Raw genomic sequence first — 19,335 nt, forward strand, 5'->3', positions numbered from 1 at the left:
GGAGCCCACATTTCTATGGATCCCATCCCTGATGCTGAATTTAAACCTCTCAGTGCAATAAACAACAAAAGCAAAGTCTGCAGTGGGCTCAGCTGATGCCTTTCTAGTCAAGCCAACACACTTTCCCAGATTATATGATTATTTTCCTTTCCTAAGCCTTTTCAGATGGCAAAAAAAAAAAAAAAAAAAATCCACCTTTTTATCTTACAGCTACACATCCCTTTCTGCTTATTTCTCTGTCTTATTTCTTCTGTTTTATTTGGCTGCCTTGCTTGGCTTTACTTTTTTCCATGCAATTTTGTGTCATCAAATTTGTTCTCAGCATTCCAGGACTTCACTGGACACTGCTGCAGGACTTCTTTCTTATTTTTTCCCATTTTTCCATTCCTTTCTCTAGCTGTTTTGCCACAGCCTTTGCCTCCTTGCCCTGTAGGAGTGCCCAGTTTGTATTGATGGACAGAAGTTTTCGTTGCTTTCTATTTATGGTTTCAACAATGTAGAGGAGGAAATAATGTGTGTTGACCCAATTAACCACCCAGACAGTACAGCAGCAGCCCCAAATCTTTGGTCTCTGAGACACCCAATGTGTTCAGTAATCAGGATATACTGGTTTTAGCTTCTTTAAAAGCTAAACTCTAAGTTATTTGCAAGTCATCTATGGCTTAGGCCTCTGTAGCTTAAATTAAATGAAGTTTTGGGAGCTGCTCTGAGGCTGTCTATCTACTGCAGAGTTCTGAGTAGCAGCAGAGCCTTTCCCTTTCCTCATTCTTGTTCATTAATAGAGGAAAAAATAATTTTCTAAGTGTGGGGGGCATTCCCAGACTGTGGAAAGAACTGGAAATCTGCCCCGTTTTCCTTGAGGAAGGTGTCCTGTCCTGTGCAGCTGCCCTGCTGTTCAGTGTCACACAGCAGCTGCTCCTTCAGAGACTGAACTGCAATTTTAAACCACTTGAGATGTATTTTTATCATTTTTTCAGTAGATTTTCCACACCCCTGCCAGCCAGCCCAGGGGACCATCACACCAACTCCTGCTGGAAGGGGAAGTTCTTCACCCAGCAAAGGGAAGTTCAGAAATGATGAGGATGAGGCAAAGTGACTTTCCTCTGAGCTGTGATGCAGTGACTACTATTTTTGTCTCTTTCAGACCTTATTTTCTGCTAATTGTGCCTTAATACATACACACCAAGCCTGTAATTTTAATGGCAGCTTCCAGCCTGGTGGCCCATTAGGCCCCTGCCATGCTGGCAGTCATTTTGAGGTTCTTCCTATTGATTGAGGCAGTGCAGAGTTTTCACAGGAGCTGTGACTCAAGAGCATCTGTCCTCAGCAGGACAGGGATGAACCCAGCAGAGGTGAGCAGCTCCCAGCCTCAGCTGCTGGTGACATCTTCCCCTGGATGAGGTGGGGTCAGTCTCTTCTCCCCAGTGACAAGGGACAGGACAAGGAAAGGCCTCAGCTCGCAACAGGGGAGGTTAAATTGGATTTTAGGGGAAAATTCTACGTGGAAAGGGCTGTCCAGCCCCGGGCAGTGGTGGAGTCCCCATCCCTGCAGGGATTTAAAAGCCATGTGGATGTGGCCCTTGGGGACACGGGACAGTGGTGGCCTTGGCAGTGCTGGGGTCTTGATCTCAGAGCTCTTTCCCAACCTGAACAATTCCGTGATTCCACGATGCTGAGGCTGTGCCAAACCGGCACTTCTCCACACGCTCACCAGCTCCTGAGCTGCACTGGAAATTGTACTCCTGTGAGCATCTTTAAAAGAAGTAGAAATTATTTTTTTTCCCTTTTTCACCTGCCTCTTCCTTTTCCAAAGTAGGAAAAACCCATGTTCATGGCCCAAAGCACTGTTGGGGTTGGCCACAAGATGGTACTGCAAGACAAGAATTCCTGTTGGAAACACTCTGCTCATGGAATTGTTACGGTTGGAAAAGACCTCCAAGATCTCAGACCGTCCCCCAGCACTGCCAAGGCCACCACCAACCCATGTCCCCCAGCTCCACAGGTCCTTAAAATCCCCCTGCAGGTGGTGACTTCACGGCCCTGCACAGCCTGTTCCATGCTTGACAACCCTTTCAGTGAAGAAATTTTTCCTAAAATCCAACGTAAACCTCCCCTGATGCAAATTGAGGCTGTGTCCTCTGGTCCTATCGAATGTCCCCCTCGCACAAGTGACCAAGCAGGAATGACTTTTTATACTGTTGGGCCTTGTCTTTAACAAAAGAACGTTTGGCCTCGCTGGAAAATGGATTTGTTTCTTGGCAGAAAGATACATTCAGAACTCGCCATTTCTCCTCAGTTTTCCAAGCTGAAGCCCAGGGCCTGTGGCCTGGACTCAACAGATAACAGCACATCCTTTTCCACGTCGAGCAGTGCCTGTTTTCCTTTGCAGGAGATCCTTTGTTTTTATTGTACTTCTTCCAGACAGCCAAGGTGCTTGGCCCAAACACTCAAGGTCTTACAGAAAACACATTTCACATTCCTCAGCAGTAGCAGCGAGAACATTTGGAAACAACCCTTTCCTCAGTGCCTTTGCACTCAGGAAAGCTGCATCTTTGTCTGATTAGTTTTGTTCAGCAGAGATAAGAGCAAAAGCACAGCATGAGACAAAGAGGTCTCTGCAAGGAGCCACTGCTGTGCTTTGGCACAAGACACCAAAAATGAAAACATATTGTCTTGATATTAATTCCAGCTTCTTGGCAAATTGCTTTTTTGGGGATGTGGGCTACCTCAGTGCTACAGTGACTAATAACAATAAAACTGAATTTTTTTCACAGCTAGAATTGTCAGCAGAAAGGTAAAGGGAACTGGAAGGACTTGGGTGAGCCTTGTCCTGTGAAGAAATTTGCTGTGAGGCCACTGGCTGGCTGTGGCTGAAGAAGAGGGGCTCTGACACCCAGCACTGCCAATCACTTGAGGAAATGCTAGTTTATTTCATTCTCAGTCACCAGATCAATTTTATTTTTACAGCCTGAGCTAGAGAGTGATAACCTTACCTCCAAAATGACTTCTTGACCAGTATTTGCTGCTGTTTGCTTATTAGTCATGCCACAACCCAACAGCATAAGGCTGCAGCGTGTTAAAATCAGGCGATCATATTTTGGAGCTCATGAAGGAGATGGCGACACAAAAGCTGCCTCAGTGAAGACTTCATTTTCAGAAGGACCACAGGCACAAACCACAGTGTGTGAGCTGCTCAGTGCTCAAGTTAATGAAAAAGACAGATGTATTAATTAGCTTCTAGGGCTGGTAAAATAATATCATTAGACCATGGCTGTAGCTGACAACTAAATGGAAATATTTGACTGTGGCAGGCCAGGTTAGGAAACATCTGTATAGAGTTATCCTGACCACAGAGTGTTGATTCCAAATCAAAGCACAGCTGGGTGAACTCTTTGGTGTAAATATGTTGTTGGTTAAATTTTTTACATCTGCAAATGGTGGCAAATTCATTCTGGTTTTCTGTTTCACAGACCCATTATACTTTTATTTGTACTGCTAAAGTAGTCCACTCTCAGCTCTCTGACCATTTTTGGTCTGTGAGCATTTCTGAACTAGAACTAATCTGTTTTGGTTGTCTAGAATACTTCACTAATTACTTATTTTAGGCTTTTCAAACCCCAGATTGAATCCTTTTTTTAAACAGCACATTACCAGTTGGCAAAGAAGCTAGGAACGATCTTCTGTTGCAAAACATCTCACATGTCAGCAATCATATTCCCGTGTGAAATGTGCAGGGTGCATCAAGTTTTCAGCATTAATTCTCAGTTTAGAAACACATGAAATGAATAATATGTCCCAATGGAGGGGGATAGGGAGAAGTTACCTGTAATATTTGTAAATGTACTTGTGAGTCTGTCAATAAAACTGTATTGTGGTTGCAAGGACACATGAAGTCAATCAGAGAGGATTCTCTGGGGTTCTGAAATAGTTTAGCCCATAAGAGGAAATTATCAACAGGTACCATTTATATTTGTCTCTTAAAAAATCTCTCAGGTGGGACTTCCAGCTGCAGAAGGCTGCAGGCTGTAGCTGACAGTGACCTAACCAGGTGTATTTGAAATTAAAGACTGAATTGCTGCACATCCATAGAAAAAAACTGATCTTTTCTGTCAAATAAAAACTTTCAGGTGGTCCCAAGTTTCTCAGTAACTTCCAAAATGTTGGGTTTTTTCCTCAAGTCTGTGTATCTAAACTTCTTTAACTAAATACAGACATTTTTCCTGAAGAGGAAAACACATAATCTAATTCCTCAGGTAACACATCTTTTCTGTAAGGTACTGAGGATCCTTCTCATTTATGATTTTCATAGCAAAATTTCATATGGCTTTTAAAATGTATATTCCTTCACAATGGAGAAGAGTAATCCTGCAGAATTTAGCAAAAATATCCATAAAAGTAATTAATGGCCGGGAATGGACTTTTAAATAAGAGAGGTTTCCTGGGAAAATGTGTGAGTGATATGAATAAATTATACATATACATACTTACATGAACAAAATATGGAAGGCAATTAATTTGTTATGCTAAACACCAAACTGGCCTGTTTAGGTTTCAGCCATCCATTCTCACGTGGATTATAAAATTTTCTTTTCCAAAAACTGTGGCTAGGAAAGCCCATTTCTCTTGAAGACATAAATGAGACATGGAAATTTAGGTGAATGCACTTCATCTTTCTTTCAGAATTAAGGAAACACAGTGTTAGTGAAGACCATCTTTAAACAGGCTGACAAAAAAACCCAGAATTTTAGGTTGAATTCAATTAAAAATTTTAATGACTAAATGACATTGATTGCTTGAAAAAAAATGAGTGAATAACATATATTGAAAATGAGAGATTATAAGTGTAATTGTAGGAAAGTGATGCTGACTCTGTGTTGCAGCATCTCAGAGAAGGTTACACTTCAACCCCCCTGTGGAAAAGTGTAAGACATCATTGTCCTAATGCCTGTCCACTCCTTTGCTGGGGTGAAAGAAGTTGCAATAAACTGATTAAAGCAAGATGCTTTCCATTCTCCCAAGGAAGATGTGGTAGAGCTGTTGAGATGTGTGCTGGCTGAAGGTGAGACTCTCAGCTCACCCATCAGCTGCTCTTTGGAATGGGAAAAAAAACGTAAAATATCCACGCACAAAAATAGAATTTAAAAAAATAAAAACTCCTCTAAGCACTGTAGTCGTGGCAAGAAATTTACACGTTATGTCCTCTTCCATAAAAAAGCATCATCAAAAAGAACTTGTGCCAGTTTTGTATTAAAAGGCCTATAGAAATCTCTTAACATTGCCTTGGTGGTTGGCAGCATTGGGCCCAGGCTTCTGTCTTCAGGTCTTCGGGTGTTTGATGCAGGACTCTTGGTAATCAGAGCTTCTTGTTTCTCACTCAGAGGTCCTGTGGAAAAAGAGAATATGACCTTCAAATATTTCCCCCAAAAATGCCCGTCTTAAAGAAATCTAATGACGAAATCAGAAGCTTTGCCATGGGGAGAAAAATGTCATTTTTGTTAGCAGCCAAAATGTTTCAGAATACTGAATGCAGGTTTAGATCACTAAAATGAATCACTGTGGGAAAATATGGAAATAATAAATGTTCCTCTCTCATTAATTAATCATCTCTATAAAAAGCAGCATAAATCACTCTTGGAGGAAAATACCTGTTTTCAAAAAAACCCAATGATTGAAGGCAGCTTCCCCTCCATTTTGGAGCTGCAGGTATTTTATCCTGCTATTTCATTGAATGGTGTGAGTTGACTAATACCCGACAGAAACTCCACAAGCTTCACTCAGCACTCAGGAAAGCCCTGGTTTGTTTATTTTGGAGGCTGGCAGTGGGATCAAAGTGGACACAGGTGTAGTGACACCCCACTTTGGGAATAAATGTGCATCAGCAAGATAAAAACCTAGGGAGTTTTCCAGCACAAACCACGTTCAGGAAGCAGATGCCAAACTTTTCATCTGTTCAGCCTGCTACATCCAAGCTTTCTCATCATCTAGACCAATCCTTGGACCAGACACACGATTTTTCAGCCACATTTTCGTTCTCTTGCTACTGTCAAATCAACATTGGGCAACGTTTTGTCTGCCGGCGTTTCTTCCAAGGATTAGCAACAGATGTCTCAATCAACACAGCAAAAACACAATTTCCCCCTTCTCCTCAGCTACAAACACAACCTTTCATCATGCTCAGACTTAGGTTCTGGGCTGGTAGCACTTCAGTTTGTTAAAATTGTGGGGGATAACTTTGCACCTCTGTAAGCCCATGGCAAACAAGTCCTTGAGTGCCTTCAGAAGCAAGATTGACTTCTGTGTAAAAGATAAATCCCTGCATTCTGAGTGGTGTGGATTTTTTTTTCTTTATATACTCGTACTAAGATCTTCTAACACCAAGCATTTGAGAATTTAATTTTGCTTGACTCCAGGCAATGAGATTAATGCATCCTTCAATCCAAATTCCTTTGCTTCTCCTAATAAAGCAAAGCCAACCTACAAGAAGAAGGATAATAATGATTTTGCACACTTAAACCAGCCAGCAAACACCTACCCAGATCCAGGAACTGGAACACCATGTGCATGGTGTACCTCATGTTTGATGCATGGTCCTCCAGGCGAAGAACAAGGATCTGATCTTTGTTAAAAACTGTCAGCCAGTCCAGGAGATACACAACATAGAGCCCTACCTGTAACCTCACCTGTAAGTACAAAAAAAACTCAAATTAGTTCACCTTACAACACTTCTAGCTGTAAAAAAACAACACTTATCTCTGTCATCTGGGCTAAAAATCCCAAAATATGCTTTTAAGGAACAACAAAAAGAAAGCATTTGAATATTTTAAAATCTTCCTCTCGTTTTCTGAACAGCTTAAAGAAATCTTTGCAAACAGCTTTTCTGCTGGTGAGAGATGTCATTTTACCAAGCTGCACTTGCTGCACCAGCCACAGGTGTGTGTAAAATTGTTGCACAGACACAAAGATCGATAGCAGGATACTCAGCCACCTCACACCCAAGCTCTCTGTGTTTGGAGCCTTCATGGAGACATTGAGGGCTCTCAGCCCCCGGATGAACAGTGATTCAAGGGAAGATGCTCAGTCCTGCCCCTTCTCCAGACCCTAAGGCTGCTTATTTCAGTTTGATTTCACCTTGGGGAAATAGTTTAGGGGTGGGCTTGGCAGTGCTGCGTTAAAACTTGGACTCAGTGACCTTACAGGTCTTTTCCAGCCTAAATGATTCCTTGATTTTCAGCTGCACCAGGTCATGCTGCCATGAGCAGGTCAAATATTCTGCCTCGCTGTCAGGCAGAATTAGATTTGGGTGCATTTTGCTGCATCCTCTGATTGCAATAATTAGTTTGAGATCTCAGCTGCGGCAGCATTCATGGTGCCTTGTCTGAGTGCCCAGAGAGTCAGACCAGAGAGGGGGAAAGGCAGATTTTCAGCCTCTCCTGCCCTTATCTCTGTTTTTCTTCCCTCCTCAATTTTACATAACAAGTTGAAACAAAAAAAAAAAAAAGAGTAGCCTTGGTGTTCTTAAAAAGTCCAGCCTCCAACTGTGCTTTTAAATATCTAAATCCCTTCAGGCTCAGAGGAGAGGAACATGAATCCCAAGTCTTAGGCATCTTTCATAAAAGAGACTTAACATCTTCAGCTCACATTACCACAGAGCCCATGAAGTCAGACAACAGCCCCTTTCACTTCTGACACTGCCCCACCACCTAAATGCCCCTAAAAAAGCCTTATTTTGAAGTATTGCTGAATTATTATTATCCTGTGTGATTCTGATGTGTGTATTTGGCTGCTTATACCCTAAGTCTCCATATATATCAGATGTCTTTATAGATCTGCCACACCAGAATCTGGAAACTCTATTTTGATGAAGACACTAGGCTAAGATGGGATAATTCTGTCAGGGCAGTAGCCCAGCCCTCAGTCAGTGCCTCGTTGCACTCAGCACTGGGGCAAACTTGTGGTTTAATGTTTCTTTTCTTACTCCAGGCTCTTGTAAATAGATTCTCCATCTTCCTTGTACGCTCCTTCAGGTGCTGGCAGGCCACAACTGGGACCCCCCTGGTCACTGTGCCTTTCTCTGGGTAATGTTCTTTTCACCGATTCCAGGTGCCAAACACCCCTTTCTTCCCCCTTAGCATCCATCAGCAGCCAGGATGCCTAGGACACCTCTCTGGTTTCAGAAACACATTAACAAATAGCAAACCCCTTCTTTTCCTGGCACAGTCACAGAATTAGCAACCTAATGAGCTCACCAGGGACAGCAATCCTCACTTCTTCAATGCTCAGCAAACCACGAACACAACAGATTTAGCAACTTGGCTGAAGAAGGAGCTAAAAAAGGCCACTGAGGAGCACAGTTGGCATGTGGGTTTTATTACAAACACCTGCTTGTGGCTCTATGGAAGGAAAGAGGCCTCCTCTGCTCATTTCCAAAAGCATCTTCTTCAAGAGGGCTGCCGAAGACAATAAATGGAGATGGGTTCTGCGCCCTGAGGATGAACATAAGAGGAAAATCTTTCCTTCTGGTTCTCTCTCTGCCTTTCTCTGCCACACTGGAAGGAATACATTTGTGCAAGCAGATGGCTGGAAAATTCTGTGATGATGCCCAGCAGCAATTGGTGTGTGAGGAAGTCCTGGGGGCTGCAGTCAGGGATGAGCAGCTCCAGCCTACCTGGTAGGTGAGAGCAGTATCCTGTTTGCTGTGCTGCTGCAGGGCTCCAGCCCATGGAATGCACTCTTGTACTGTTATTTTGTCCAGTGGAAGAGGCAGTAACTTCACCCCAGAGGCAAAGGAGGGAACTATTCCCTCCAAATCCTTTACAGCCTGAGCAAATAAAAGAGGATTGAACGGCAATCTGGCCAGATGAGATACTCCAAATCTACCTCTCCCATATTATTCTCTGTCCTTGAGCAAAATCTGAAGTCAGTTCTATGCTAAAATTGTGAATTTTGGAATCGTAAGCCTGTAATACTTATCCATTCCCCTGCCAGCAGTTTCTGTGTTTTCTTGTATAATTTTCTGGCATGCACAATTTAAAAAAAATAAAAAAATAATAAAAAAAGATTTTATCTAGTTATTGGTAGCCTTTTCTTACAAAAGAACACATAATTTATTCTGATTTTGAGGCAATTTGGTACTGCAAAGATCTTTGCCAGAACCACTTTTTTGGAGACATCTGCAAAAAGCTTGCACATTAAATTGTAATCTTCACTAAATATGCTCTCCATGCACTTGCACAATAGGAAAGCTGTGTTATCCCTGTTGGCATTCAGCAGGGAACAGGCTGAGGAGACAGCTGGGCCCCCACACCATCTTTTACATGTCTACATATATATTTATACCCTCCACTTTACAAATGAAGAGGAAGAAAGGTTTGATTTCTTGCTGCTTCCTTGCACAGGATTTTGTCTTAACAACCTTTCCACCAGATTGTCCAGCTGGACAGTGCCCAGGCAGAAAGGGACCTGGGGCTACTGGTCAACAGCCGACTGAACATGAGCCAGCAGCATGCCCTGGTGGCCAAGAAGACCAGTGGCTCCTGGCCTGGATCAGGAAAGGTGTGGCCAGCAGGAGCAGGGAGGTCATTCTGCCCCTGTCCTGGGCACTGGTGAGGGCACACCTCGAGTGCTGTGCCCAGCTCTGGCCCCTCAGTTTGGGAAGGACCTTGGGATGCTGGAGCACGTCCAGAGGAGGCAGCGAGGCTGGAGAGGGGCTGGGAACACAAACCCTGTGAGGAACGGCTGAGGGAGCTGGGGGTGCTCAGCCTGGAGAAGAGGAGACTCAGGGGTGACCTCAGCACTCTCCACAGCTTCTGAAAGGTGGCTGTGCTCAGCTGGGGTTGGGCTCTGCCTCCAGGACACAGCCCCAAGCTGTGCCAAGAGAAATACAGGTTGGATATCAGGAAAAGGTTTTTCACAGAAAGAGTGATCAAGTTCTGGAATGGCTGCCCGGGGAGGTGGTGGAGTCACCATCCCTGGGTGTGTTTAACAAAGCCTGGATGTGGCACTGGGTGCCAGGGTTGAGTCGAGGTGCTGGGGCTGGGTTGGACTTGGTGATCTTGAAGGTCTCTTCCAGCCTGGTGATTCTGTGAATTCTGTGAAAGAAGCAAGGAGCCAAAAGTGCCAGGAAATACGTACGGGCATGGCGTTGTTGAGGGTGTTGTTGTAGACACAGGCTCGCAGGGAGAAATCCAGCACACAGCCCTCAAAGAGCTGCAGGGATTCCGCCACCTTCTCATGGAAATCCTCCACGGATTTGTTGGCGCTGGCGAAGTACAGATAATCAGAGTACAACCTGTGGGGGGAAAACGTGGCAGTGAGGGGCTGAGGGAATGGAAGAACATTTATTTACACAACAGATTTGGCAATTCCAATCAGCTACAGGAACCCAGGGAAAGGGGACATGTGTGTAACAGCATCCCACCCACAGCCTGTCACCCAGTGGCATTTTTTCATTCATTTTAATGAGTTTTAGCTCACAGGAAAACCCTCTCCAAGGGATTCTGAACAGCATCCCCACTTTTAAGGTCTGCATCCCTGGAGACCTGACCCTAGAAATCATGTGAGCCAGTGTTTTCTCCTGAAGGCAAAATTGAGATTTTAAATTCATGTTCTCTGTGAACAGAACTGGTTTCAGCTGATGTTGCTGCCCCTCTACACCTAGTGTTCCATGGACAGGAACAGTCCTTGTCTCTAAAGGTTAAAGCTGATTTTAGAAACTTTAGCTGGGTTAGAAAGAGTAATTCTTATATTACTACCAAGCTGGCTACCACCACAAGTTAGAAAGAGCCCAGATTTCCCATTCCTTTTACAGGAAACTTCACTTCCAATCTTATGCTGACTTTCCATCAAAAACTTCCAATGTACAGCACCTGTTGATTTTCTATTTTTTTTTTTTTGAGATGAAGCAGGAGTTTCTCTAAGCTACAAAGCATTATCCCCTCATTGCACACTTTTAGCACAAGTTTGACAATTACTTTAAATCACTTTAAAAATATAATGTAAATTCAAATTCTTTTGGGGGTGATGCAATGAAACAACCCAGAACCTACAGGCAAGGAAAATATCATTTTTAGCATTAAGCCCCGAAACCTTGATTAGGCTTTTGCAAGATAAACATGTTTTAAAGAGACAAAGGAAATGCCCAGACATGACACAAATATTAGATCTGCTGAACATGGTATTTTAACTTCCATTCATAATTAGGCTTAGAATGACCAGAACCACAACAATATCACAGGATTTTGAAGACAATTTTGTATCACTTGAAGAGTCACTTCCCCAAGTGTGTTTGCAGCATAGATTTGATGCCTCCATAGTACCCCTCTCTTGATAAAATTCAAAAAATCCTACATATTTTTCAGCCTCTTTCAAAAAAACCACACGTGTTTAAGAAATAAAAACACCAATCTATTTAGGTCTCACTTATTACTGCAATAACCTTTTGTATTGCACTTAGTTTATTTTACCCTTTAACTTCCCTAGATTTCCATGGGTACTTAAAAACACCTCATTTGGAAAGTTTAGGCCTAAATCCAGCAAAGCACTTAAGCACAGGAATTGCCCCTCAGCACTCATTATTTATGTCGGTGTTTTGCAAGAATAGAATTTTAATTCCCATGTGAAACAAATGAAGATTCTTCTCTGAAGAATCTTCTGTTAAAAGAAAGAAGAAAGGGAAAAGCTGAAGGACCAGGCCAGCTCAGTTCATCTAAGTTAGACACACAACAGCATCTCCTGCTTGCAGGAAATGTGGATATCAGGACTTAGCTTGTCCCAGGGATGGTGGTACTGAGTGTTGAAAGGCTTCTTCCTGGGAAAAATCAGCCAGCAGGCATCAGGTACAGCATGGGCCAGGCTGAAGTGTCATTAAAAAGGTTTAATATGACTGCTTGCTATTTCTAACCATCCATCAAAAGAAATGCATAATTTTTCAGACTCGTTGGCATCTTATAAAAAACTATGTTCTTGAGGACAAGTTCTCCCTCTGCAGGGCAGTTGAGATTTCCTTTCCATTTTCCTTTTTCTTTTTTTTCCCATCTGTTTTTAATTCTGAGGACATCTGCCTTTGCTGAGTAGGATTTCAGCTGTTCTAGCTACTTGAAGTCCTTTCCTTCAACCTCTGTCCATTTCAATGAAATAATGACACCAGTTGACAACAACCACCTCAAAAAAAGATGTCATTCAAATATTCCCTGCTGGGGCTAGCCCAGACTTTGTGCAGGCTAGATCAGTGCCTGTCCCAGCCCCCTGCCTTCCTGGCTGCTCCAAGGAATCTGTCCCACTGCCTGGCACCACCAGTGGATGCTTGGGCTGTCCCTTCTGCTTGTGCTCCTGCAGCTCAGATGAGCCATCAGGAATGCAGGGAATTGCAAACAAAAATGAACCAATTTGTCATAAACACAGTCAAGGAGGTGAAGCTGACTTTTTCTGTGACCCCTGCTAAAGCTGGCAAAGAGCTACACCTTCATTACAGAGGGTGGTTAAAGCAATCAGGGAGTTTGTCACTAATTTACATGAGGAAGCCACTCCAGCCACTCTCTTGCATAAAATTACCATCTATTAACTCCTGGGGTCAGGAGATGCCGTTGATGTTGAGAGCTGCATTTCCTGACACAGGAGCTGGGAAACATCTCCCAGTCCTGCTCTCAGCACAGCCATGTCCTGCCAGCAGGGAAGCTCCTTGGGGAGCACCACCCCAGCTCTGGATGCTGCTGGGCAGAGGGTACAGGCTGCCTGCACAAGCAGCACGGGTCTGCTCTTCTCCCAGAGCCACCAGAGCCTGGTCCTCACCATCATCTTCACCCCCACCATCACCTGCATCCCCCACCATCAACTGCAACTCCCACCATCATCTTCATCCCCACCATCACCTGCATCTCCCACCATCAACTGCAACTCCCACCATCATCTTCATCCCCACCATCACCTGCATCCTCCACCATGACCTGCATCCCCCACCATCAACTGCAACTCCCACCATCATCTTCATCCCCACCATCACCTGCATCCTCCACCATGACCTGCATCCCCTTCCTTCCTTCTCTGAGTTTTTCTGGCGCTTTGCCCCTGAGCACTGACCCTGCCACAAGTATTCTGACTATCCCTATGGAGCTACAGTGAGAAGGAGTTCACACCCCCTCAGTCTGATCCTTGTGGCCTCTGCCTCCATCCCCTCCACCCTCCCCATCACCCCCATAATTATTATCCTGCTTCAGAGGACACAGTGGGAAGGAATATCCCAGAAATTTGGAGGAAGACTGGAAAGAAAAAGTGAAATGCAAGTGGAAAGCTGGACATTCCTGACTCTCCACAGCCATTTAAAACAGCCCATACCTTGGGAAAAGCCAAGCCCTTTCCCTGCAATCAAAGTCAGGAAGACCAAGGATGAACTCCTGTAGCTGCTGGCTGTGCCAGCTACAAATGCCCAGCGAAACTTTACACGACTGTCTCACCAAGCACTTTAGAGAGTTTTAAAAAATTGTATCATTTGCTGACTCCAGAGCTATTTAATCATTCTTAATCATTATTATTTAATCAGTTTGAACTGCAAACCCCATGAAAACACAGATTTCACTATTTAAATGAAATATTTCCCAGGACTACTTCTGCTGAGATCTGGAGATGCAGTGCCTTCCTAGTCTAAAGAGCCCTGCTGAGAACCAGGGCATATTAGCTCAGGTAACGGCATTAGATTGCATTTGGAAAACTATGAATTCTTTTTTTCAGAGTAGCTCAGGAGTCCAGGTATGGCACTCATGGCATTCACACTCATATGCTTCTCTTTAAAAGATTATAGCTGTTACCTGTGCCAAAATACATGGAATAAAACCCCTCTTGTCACAACCAAGTAGCTCTCAAACACCACGTGAATATTTACTTGCATCCAACAGAGTGAGAGCTAAAAATATTATTACAACAAGAAAATTTTCTTGCTCACCTTTCAACAGGGTCCCTCAGCATGATGATAAGTTTGGCATTTGGTTGGAAGGCATGGATAAAATCCTGGATTAGGAAGGGAGGTTCTCCTTCAGTACTGTTGTCATAGAAGAAAATCCAAGCGTTGTTGTCCCACATTGTCGAGGCACTGGCCTCCCCTAGAAATGAAAAGCATCTCTGCTGGTAACGCATTCCATTCTTCATGTTGGAGTGGAAATTGGCTGAATTTTGAAGTGCTATAAGGCAGATCAAAACTGACTCTATGAAATTCAACACACCTTAGTTCTTGCAGACTGCTCTGGCTAAAGCTCCCAGAGCATCAGCAATCCCACTGCCCTGTGCCTTTGGGAATGCAGGGATGCTTAAGGCAGGTTTTATGCAATTCCACCTGAAATGTTGCTCTCCATGACCACACTGCTTCCTGCTGGTGGCTAACACATGCATAGAGATTTAATTTGGGCTGGAATGGACTGCTCAGGGTTTTAGCCCATTTTCCAGTGAGGAATCATGGAATCACAGAATGATCTGGGCTGGAAGGGACCTTAAAGATCATCTTGTTCCCATCCCTTCCACTAGGCCAGGTGGCTCCAAACTCCATCCAGTTTGTCCCTGCTGAAGCCTTGCAATGATCTTTGTAGCACCCATAGCTTGGCCTTAATGCTCCCAATCTCAGAGAAGCAGCTTGCTAACAAATTGTAAAATTTCCCACAGAAAAATGTGGAAACCTGCTGATCAACAGTGTGGGAGACATAATCAGGAGAATCAGTGAGCATATAAGAAATATTTTAAAAGCTGCTGAGATGTGTCATTAAGGTTTGAAATATCATTTTTTATATAATTATTAATGTAGAACAAATAAAGTATTTATGACTAGATAAAGGTTTTATAGAATAAATAACACACTTTGGCAAAATATCAGATTCTGGTATCTTTAGTGTCTGAAGAAGCTCACTTGGAATGCAATGCTACAGGGAGAAATGTACTCAGTAAAAATCTCTGCCAGAATGAAGTATATGATGGTTCAGCTGCTAAATAAATGATCTGATATGCTGTTTTGAATTTTGTAACCTTCTCTGGCTTTTTAAGTAATCCTGGCATTTATGTGGCACAGTACTTTTCAATAAAACATGTACAGAAGCTTTTTGGGGACTTACACTCTCTGACAGTCTAATGAAAGCTAATTCTTGCTAATGAGGTTTTTCAAATCAAAGGGAAGGAGATTAAAAAAATAATAATGTTGTAGGTTTATGGACTTGTACATTATTTCCCTATTTTTTCTTCCTTCCTCTGCTGGGAAAGCCCAATCAAGATTTAAAAAGATGGACAAAACACAACACGAGAAAGGCACTGGCTCCAAACTTCAGCTGAACATAATGTGATTCATTAATAAAGTCTGGGAGTTGTTAGAAAACACATTAATCTTCTGTCACCTTCATTTTGCCTCTTTTCAGGAGAAGGAGATCAGCTCCATTGGCTATAGCTGGGTGTCCACAACAGCTCCACTCTTCCATTCTAAATTAATTAGCCAAAGCACTGCCTAATCACCAGCAGGCTTCCACTTGTCAATTAAAACTCAATTAGCCCAGCTCTCACGCTGGGTGAGACAGAAACACAAAGGATTAAACAGAGGCCAGGAGCTGAGACAGCCCTGCCACAGAAACCTCTCCCGAGCCACCAGGGCGTGGGGAAATGCAAAGGGAACGAGCACCTGCCAACAGGGATTTGCTGGAGAGGGCACTCCAGGGATGGAGGTGACCTTGGGAAGGCCCTGCTCCATCCCCCTGACAGGCACAACGCCTGAAACGGTTCCCTCAGAAATGTTTGTCTCCATCATGGCAAGGTAATTAAAGTCTGTGACCTCACGGAGCCTCCTATTCCTCTCTGGACAAGATCTGATCACCCTTCACAGCTCTCTGCTCTGTTCCCTGATCACCGTGGATGTTCTGTTGGATTTATCCCAATCAGTGTGGCCAAACCTGCAAACACCTCCCTACTCTGCTGCAATGTGAACTACAAAAAAATCCTCAAAAAACCCCGTGCATTTCCACATAAATGGGCAGATTCTCCTAACACCAGAGCTCACATTCCATAGAAACTGTGAATTCCATCACCCAAAAGCTGCAGGCAGGACACAAGTCAGGGAAAATCCCATAATCATAAAGGTTGGAGAAGACCTCCAAGACCTCCAAGATTGTTAAGTCCAAGCCAAGATCACAGGCACAAAACCAAATCATGCTAAAGCATTAACAGGGGCTGCTCCAGCTCAGCAAAACCTGGGGTCAAGAGGGTAAATCTTCCCACAAGATGACTGTCACGAATTTAATGAGGGGGAAAAATTATTTATATATATATATAAATATAATAATCATTCTGGTCCCTGCTGACTTTTATAATTTTAATTTCCTGAAACAGGCAAACAATTTTTTTTCTGACAATTTGACAGTGTTTGGTTTTGGTTTATAATACAGGTTTAATACCTGCAAAGAGAACAAGCCATACTAAACATGAGATAAATTAATCACCAACAATTAATTATGTTTAATTACACTGGTGCAACTGAATTATTTTTTTCTTATGGACTTAAAGGTCACATAAATTATTAAATTACCTAAAGAATGGTGCATAACCTCCTCATTCAGTCATTAATGGATTAATATCATATTGTGTTTTCACAAGTCATTCCTCTGAATTTATGTTATTAATGATTCCACATAAACAAATCCTGTTCAGAACGCCTCAGGCTGGATCAGCCCTGTCCTCTGGGGTTCATCTCTAAACAGATATTGGGGTGTTTTTTTGGAAAATGCAGTTATTACCTACTAGGTTTAATATCCAAAGAAGCCTAACTTTTCAAAATAATATAACATGATGAACCACTGAAATATTTACAGTTTTAATTTGATTTTTCTTTACAGTCATCTGAAATAAGAAAAGGAAGATTATTAGAAAATGTGATCTTCATACAGATTCATTTTAGGCTAGATGGCTTTGTTTTTTACCAAGGTCATAAAAGACTGCCTTAATGAGTATAATCATTCAAGACTTTTCCTGTAAACTTAATAAGAAAACCCAGCAGAACCTTAATGAAACAAGAAATGAGACCACAGGAAAAAGAAACACAAAGTGAACCCTACAAAAAGCTGCAACAGGAGGTGGGTAATCAAAGATGTACGTTGCCAATTAGATTAGTGAATTTAATTAGTATAAGCACTTCACCCATCAAAGGACAGGAGATATTATTATAAGTAGCAGGAAAATCTGCAGATGTCCTTGATGGCAACATTTCTTAAGAACCCCATCTTGCAAATGCTGCTCACTGTTGCAATGTTTAATAAAGTGAATGATGGACTTAAATGGGGGCTGGGGAAGTATTGAACAAATGTGACTCAGACAAGGCTCTGGTATAACCAACCCAAGGCATCATCACTATCTCACCCAGCCAGCAATAGGTTAAAATTTCAGGCTATTATGAGACCAAACCCCCAGTAATTCTGAGGGCAGGCAGTAAAATCTTGTCTATATTTTCTGTAGAATTGTGACTCCAAGCCTACTTGAAAAGTCTCTTTTTGACAGGGAACTGTCACTTGCACAACTACTTTTTGCATGGGATGTGTCTGTTTTCCCCGTGAAATAAGACTGGTAAAATTCCCATCCCCTCAGTTTTCTGGTTTTAGCAGACAGCAAAAGCAGAATTTAGAGGTTTGTGATGTTCCTCATGGGCACTGTAAACCAGTACACCATAGAAGAGTGGATGAGCCCAGTGGATTGACCCCTGTGTGCCATGGAAAGCAATCCAGGGATCCCTCCCTAGAGCCCCGTGCTCACCATGGACTTCCATAAAGTACAATAAAACAGCACTGCTAGACCATTCCTAGTGGTAATTAGGCAATTTAATGCCAACTAATTATATCAATTTCTTCTGTTGGCGCTTAAGAGCCACTGGGAGCTTTTGCTCCCTCATCTCCCACCAGCTCCAGGATTTCTGCAGCACCCAGTGTGTGTCACACCACCACAGTTACTGATTTATCCCAGACATTGCTCCAGCATTTGGAAGTGAAGCCACAATCCCAGCACTGCAGGCAATCCCCTCATAATTGTGCTTGAAGTGGATGTGGCCCTTGGGGACATGAGTTAGTGGTGACCTTGGAAGTGCTGGAGGAATGGATGGGTGTGATGATCTTAGAGGGTTTTTCCAACCTAAATGATTCTGTGAAAACAAAATGAAAACTGTGTTTGAACGAGTCACCAAGGTCATTCTCATTCTTGGAAAAAAAAACCCCACATTAATTAAATGCTGATGCTCATCAGATATACAGCACTTGCTCAGGAATTTTCTGAAGATAATCACAGCTTCTTAACAAAGAAAGAAAGAAAAGAAAGCCAAGAGCTTCCAGGCACACCAGAGAAGAGCAACATCAGGGGCTCTGTGCTGAGAACCAGCCACAAAATCCTCCTCTGGTGCCCCAGCTCTGAGCACTGCCAGTGTGGAGCTAGAGAGAATTTTGGGGCTGGTTTTGCCCTACCAATGATGATGTTGTTCCTCTTGCCATGCTCCTTCACTGCATCACTCTGCAGCACACTTTGGATCTGATGTGCTGCCAGGTCAAACAGATCCAGGTAATCTTCCACCGGGTAGCGGTCGTGAAATCCATCCCTCAGCCGGATGATTCCTGGAAAAAAACAGCCAAAATGAGAGAATTAAAATCAGCAATTATAACAACAGCAGGGCAAGACTAACCACTGGTGCAAACCAAGGTGGTTGGCCCTGAGCCAGCCAACATCAGCATGAGATCAGACCAACCAAGTGCAACCCTCAGACAAAAGTGCCAATAATGAAGTGGCTGAGATCTGAGATACTGAATGATTACAGCATAAATTCACATATTTTAAGTGCTCTGTTTTGTAGTCCCTGCATGAATGAGCTTGGATTTATCTTCTTCTAAATTTAGCTTTTGGAAGGAATACAGAAGATAAGATTCTACTTCCACTTGCACCCATGTAAATTGCAGTAATATTGGCCTCCCACTAGATTTACTGTTTTGAGATTGAGCACAGGCTCTGATGCCAAATATGTAAATTAACACACACTGGGGAATCATTCATGGGTTTTTTCCTTTCACAGGTATGCAAATAAAGCTCCACGGTAGTATCTTATTTTTCTCCTCTCCTTCCCTGCACTCCAGGATGAGTTCAGTATCACCTTCCCCCTGCGTTTCTCAGCATCTTGAGCTGCATCCTGTGGTTTTTATACTCCTTTTCCCACTCCTGTTTCCAAATCTAGTCCCACTTCTCCATTTGCTGTACATGCTCCCCACACAGGACTTCTCAGCTGTCCCTTTCTTGTTCCCACAAGGCCAATAATTATCAATTATGTAAGAGGAAAGCTCAGCAAGGGAGTTCTTT

General features: G+C 43.1%; 1 protein-coding gene and 1 long non-coding RNA gene across 3 annotated transcripts in view; one reads left to right on the top strand and one right to left on the bottom strand.

Moving 5' to 3' along the window:
* Positions 1-315: 315 nt before the first annotated feature.
* On the top strand, positions 316-9,026 carry LOC137478395 (uncharacterized). Its single transcript, XR_011001539.1, has 2 exons — positions 316-1,424; positions 7,813-9,026. It is a non-coding gene; the product is annotated as an uncharacterized lncRNA (long non-coding RNA).
* Positions 4,750-19,335, bottom strand: part of CHST15 (carbohydrate sulfotransferase 15) — a 46,216-nt gene continuing 31,630 nt past the window's right edge. For both annotated transcript variants that reach the window (XM_068198274.1, XM_068198275.1), the window contains exons 4-8: positions 18,456-18,602; positions 13,934-14,090; positions 10,132-10,288; positions 6,533-6,680; positions 4,750-5,383 (exon numbers count right to left, since the gene is read on the bottom strand). In XM_068198274.1, the coding sequence (XP_068054375.1) occupies positions 5,193-5,383; positions 6,533-6,680; positions 10,132-10,288; positions 13,934-14,090; positions 18,456-18,602 (800 nt within the window). In that variant the 3' untranslated portion in view covers positions 4,750-5,192. The remainder of the gene's footprint in view (positions 5,384-6,532; positions 6,681-10,131; positions 10,289-13,933; positions 14,091-18,455; positions 18,603-19,335) is intronic.

Source organism: Anomalospiza imberbis, chromosome 8 (assembly GCF_031753505.1).
Source record: "Anomalospiza imberbis isolate Cuckoo-Finch-1a 21T00152 chromosome 8, ASM3175350v1, whole genome shotgun sequence".
Classification (NCBI taxonomy): Eukaryota; Metazoa; Chordata; class Aves; order Passeriformes; family Viduidae; genus Anomalospiza; species Anomalospiza imberbis.